Here is a 3,658-nt window from a genome sequence, read left to right as displayed (position 1 = left end):
TCAAGTTTCAAGTTGGTGTTTTCCATTTGGTTGGAAAATTCCTGACTGGCTCTAATAAAGAAGAATTAATTCTTGACTATTTAGTTACCATTGCTTTTCTTGTTCTTTTTTTTTTTTTTAACTTTCCATTATGTCTTAGCTGCCATGAATAAAACCCTTCAGCATTTAACTTCTCAATAATGATCCTTTTGCATTCTCTGGTACCAAGTAATTTGGTACATCTGGACTTCAGAGATCCCCCCAATTTTTTATATATATTTGTGTAATTTTTTACTTGAAAAGACATCATAATTCAGTGTCTGGTCACTGTAGAGGGACCCAGGAGAGAACTATGTTATATTTCTGGTTCTGCCATGGATTTGTTGTGTATGACCTTTGGGAAGTCACTTCTCTTTGCACTTGTGTCCTGCCATGCAGCCCTTTCCTAGTTGGATTATATGCTCTTCATGACAGGGACTTTTTCCGATGTATCTGCAGAATGCCTGCCACAACAGAAAGCAAATCCAAGTTATGGTCTCTGGGTGTTACTTTAATAAAAATGAAGACAAGTTTAGGACATCCCGTGTCAGTCGGCTGTGTAATATCAGGGTTTGTTCTGCATGTGTCAGCCTTGCAGGAGCATATCCTGTCATTTAAGGCTGTCTTTTTGATATGGGATCTGAGAGCAGGTCCCTCAAGCAAGAGTCATTCCCAGCAGGAAAGAAGCTTACTGCACCTCCTATGTGACTGCAAACACAAGACTCCTTTTCAGCTTGCTGAACAAGCTATTGTTGCCAATTGATCAGAACGGTTCCAGTTCACCTTCCAGCTATAGCAATGTTCAGGATGGACACCTGATGGGTGAAAGATGGACCTGTGGCTAAGGACTAGGACTGAAAGGCAGAAGATTTGGGCTTTTTACCCCTCCTTGCCTCCAGTTTCCAGTGTGGTCCTAGACTAGTCGCTTAGGGCTCCTATATACATGCAGGGAGGCTGCTCCGACACGTTGTAATTCCAATCAAGTCTGCTGGAGTGTGATAATTACCGCACTCTAGCAAACTCCAGCATCACGTGTATCAGCATCCCTGTGCTGAAAAATGGCCGTGGGGTGCTTTAAGCTAAAGCTTATTCAATGAGCTTTAGTTCAAAGCGCTCTGCTGTCATTTTTCAGCATGGGGACACTGATACATGTGACACTCTAGGTGCTTTTAATTAGCACGGCTCTTGGAGCGGTGCTAATTAAAGTGCCTCTGCCTCCTGAAGTATGTCTATAAATGCCCTTAGGCTATGTTCACACCATGTCAGCACTGGGTGCTGGCTAGGATGGCCCTGGAATGCCCCACAATGTCTTGAGAATGGCTCTGAGGGACATCCCAGAGTGACCTTACAGATGTATTTCTGAGTTTGGAGCATTGATCTTTCCCTATGGAGAGTGCTGTATAAGGTAAAAGATCACTGCAGTAAAAAATGCTCTCTTCTGCTGACAGCTAAGTCCATGCTATTTCTGGGTATCAGCCGACAGACCCCACTGTATCTACAAACATGTGCTGTAGGGTCAGGGATCCCTGCAGCATTGGCTTATTTTCTTTCTTGCTTGCTTGGAGTGCCGAGCTCAAAACCAGTTGAATAATGAGACTTTTTGTCTTTCCAGATGAGTACAAGAGCAAAGTAGCCTGTGAAGATGATAAGCTGAGGCTGAGCTGTAAGAAAAGCATGGTGATAGCCATTTACTCTGCTATCTTTGGAAGGACGCAAGGAGACAGCCTGGAATGTCCCTACCAGAACCGAGGGATGCCGATGATAGGTGAGAAGGCCAGCGGGCCGTGCAGAGTGTGCAGTGTCCTGTGCTGGTGCTTGAGAGTGTCTTTGATGTTGTTGTTGTATTGTGGACCTTGCTGAAAGAATCAGCCAGTGGAGCGGTGGGGTCTTCTTCACCGTCGCTCATCCCCAGCCCCGTTTGTCTCTTCCTCTCATGGCCCATGTCACTCTTATCCATTCAGCTTTCCTCCTGCTTGGTTTCCTGTGGCTTGCAAGGGCAATGGATTTCTGTTCAAAGGCATCTAGATTCTTTAACATTAAACAAACACTTACCACCCATGGTTAGGGGCTGATTGTATGACCGTCTATCAAGCTGGTAGGTTTCTACTTGTGCACGATGGGAGGGGAATGGGCGATGCTGAGAAGCTCTTTTGGAGAGAGTTATACTGCCAGAGTGAAGGATGCTTTAAGAAGTGCAAATTATGAGCAGTAAGAATGCCTCCTGCCCCTTTTACAGCACTTCCCATCAAAAAATCTCATGCACTTACAATGCAAGTCAGTGCTCTTTATCCTCATATTCACTGATGTGGAAACCAGGGTGCAGAGCATGGAAGTGACTTGCTCAGTATTGGCTCAAAGCCCACATAGGTGGATCCAGGATTTTTAAAAAGGGGGTGCAAGAGCCGTGGCTGGTGCTTTAGGGGTGGTTGCACCTTCTCACTCCCAGCCTCTCCCCCTCCTTTCCCCACCAGAACAGATGGACCATGCCATGGAAGCAGAAGCTGGGTACTTTTTTTAAGACCCCAGATCAGGTAAGTATCTCCCCCCACCTCCCTTGACACCCTCTACCTTCCCCTCCATGCTCAGCACCACCTCCCCTTCTCTCAACTTACATCTCTGGGCCCAGGAAGGGAGACCCACCTGACATCGCTGCTGTCCCAGCCACTCCTGCCCTGCTCCAGTCGGGGCTGTTTGGAGCCACTCTGTGAGGACCTGGGCTCAGCCAAGACAGTGATGGGAGCAGACAGGTTCCCCATTCCTGTATGTGCTCCCTGCCTTTTGGGGAACATCTGGGAGGACTGGGAACAGAGGGGGAACCTGCCTGCTGCCACTGCTGTTCCTGTGCAGCTTTGTTAGAGTGGGGTAGGAGCAGCTCTGGAGCTCCCCCAGTACCAAGGTCAGCTGCGGACAGCTGGACCCGATGGTCTGCAAGGTCCCTTCCAGCCCCTAACGATCTAGCTAAGAACATAAATGCATGCATTTTACTAACAATCTGTCTAGCTAAGCAGTGTGTGGGGGAGAGGGGTGTGGGAGAGGAGGGGAGGTGCCACTGAGCATGGAGGGGAAGGAAGCGGGTGTCAAGAAGGTGGCCGTTCTTCCTTGCTTTGGGGACTTATACACATCCAACTGCTGCTCCGGCAGCCTGTTGTGAAAGGGGGTGCAACTGTGCCACTGCACCCCCTCTAGATTTGCCTGTGGCCAGCACCGAGCCAGGTCTCCTCACTCCATGGGCACTGCCACACCCTGGCGGGACCCATCTCCTCCATAATGGAAGTAAACATACCGTGTTTGTCCTTTTCTCTTTGTCCTGCCTCAAAGGAACCGCGCGAGTCCCTAATGCAGGTTGCTTGGCTTGAACGAGGGTGTGAGTTGCACAGGAACTCGGTTTTCCTTGGGTCTGGGATTTGTTTGAAATGTCTGGTGCCTGTTCTATAACCAGCCTTTGTATGGCATTTGGATGCTATTCCAGAGCCAGCTCGCAGTTTGGTCCTTCTCTCATCAGCCAGCTGAAATTGCATGAAAAACTAGTTAGCTGCAACAATGTTTGAAGTCAGTTAAGTTGTGGTTCCCAGGCTCATTTTGAATCCCAGTGGGGAGCCAGTCCCACATGCAGATTTGCATGTGCCTACACAAGTGGTAT

At 48.3% G+C, this 3,658-nt stretch overlaps 1 protein-coding gene across 1 annotated transcript in view; it reads left to right on the top strand.

Annotated features, from left to right (window-relative positions):
• LOC109300087 (protein eva-1 homolog C-like) overlaps positions 1 to 3,658 on the top strand; it is a gene marked incomplete at its 5' end in the record, with an annotated part of 311,854 nt that overhangs the window by 57,370 nt on the left and 250,826 nt on the right. Inside the window, one exon of the mRNA XM_019520695.1 lies at positions 1,631 to 1,783. Within this exon, the coding sequence (XP_019376240.1) occupies positions 1,631 to 1,783 (153 nt within the window). The remainder of the gene's footprint in view (positions 1 to 1,630; positions 1,784 to 3,658) is intronic.

The sequence above is a fragment of the Gavialis gangeticus genome, unplaced genomic scaffold (genome assembly GCF_001723915.1).
Source record: "Gavialis gangeticus isolate Ggan-Ray unplaced genomic scaffold, GavGan_comp1, whole genome shotgun sequence".
NCBI lineage: Eukaryota > Metazoa > Chordata > Crocodylia > Gavialidae > Gavialis > Gavialis gangeticus.
This window is presented reverse-complemented; position numbering and strand designations above follow the sequence as displayed.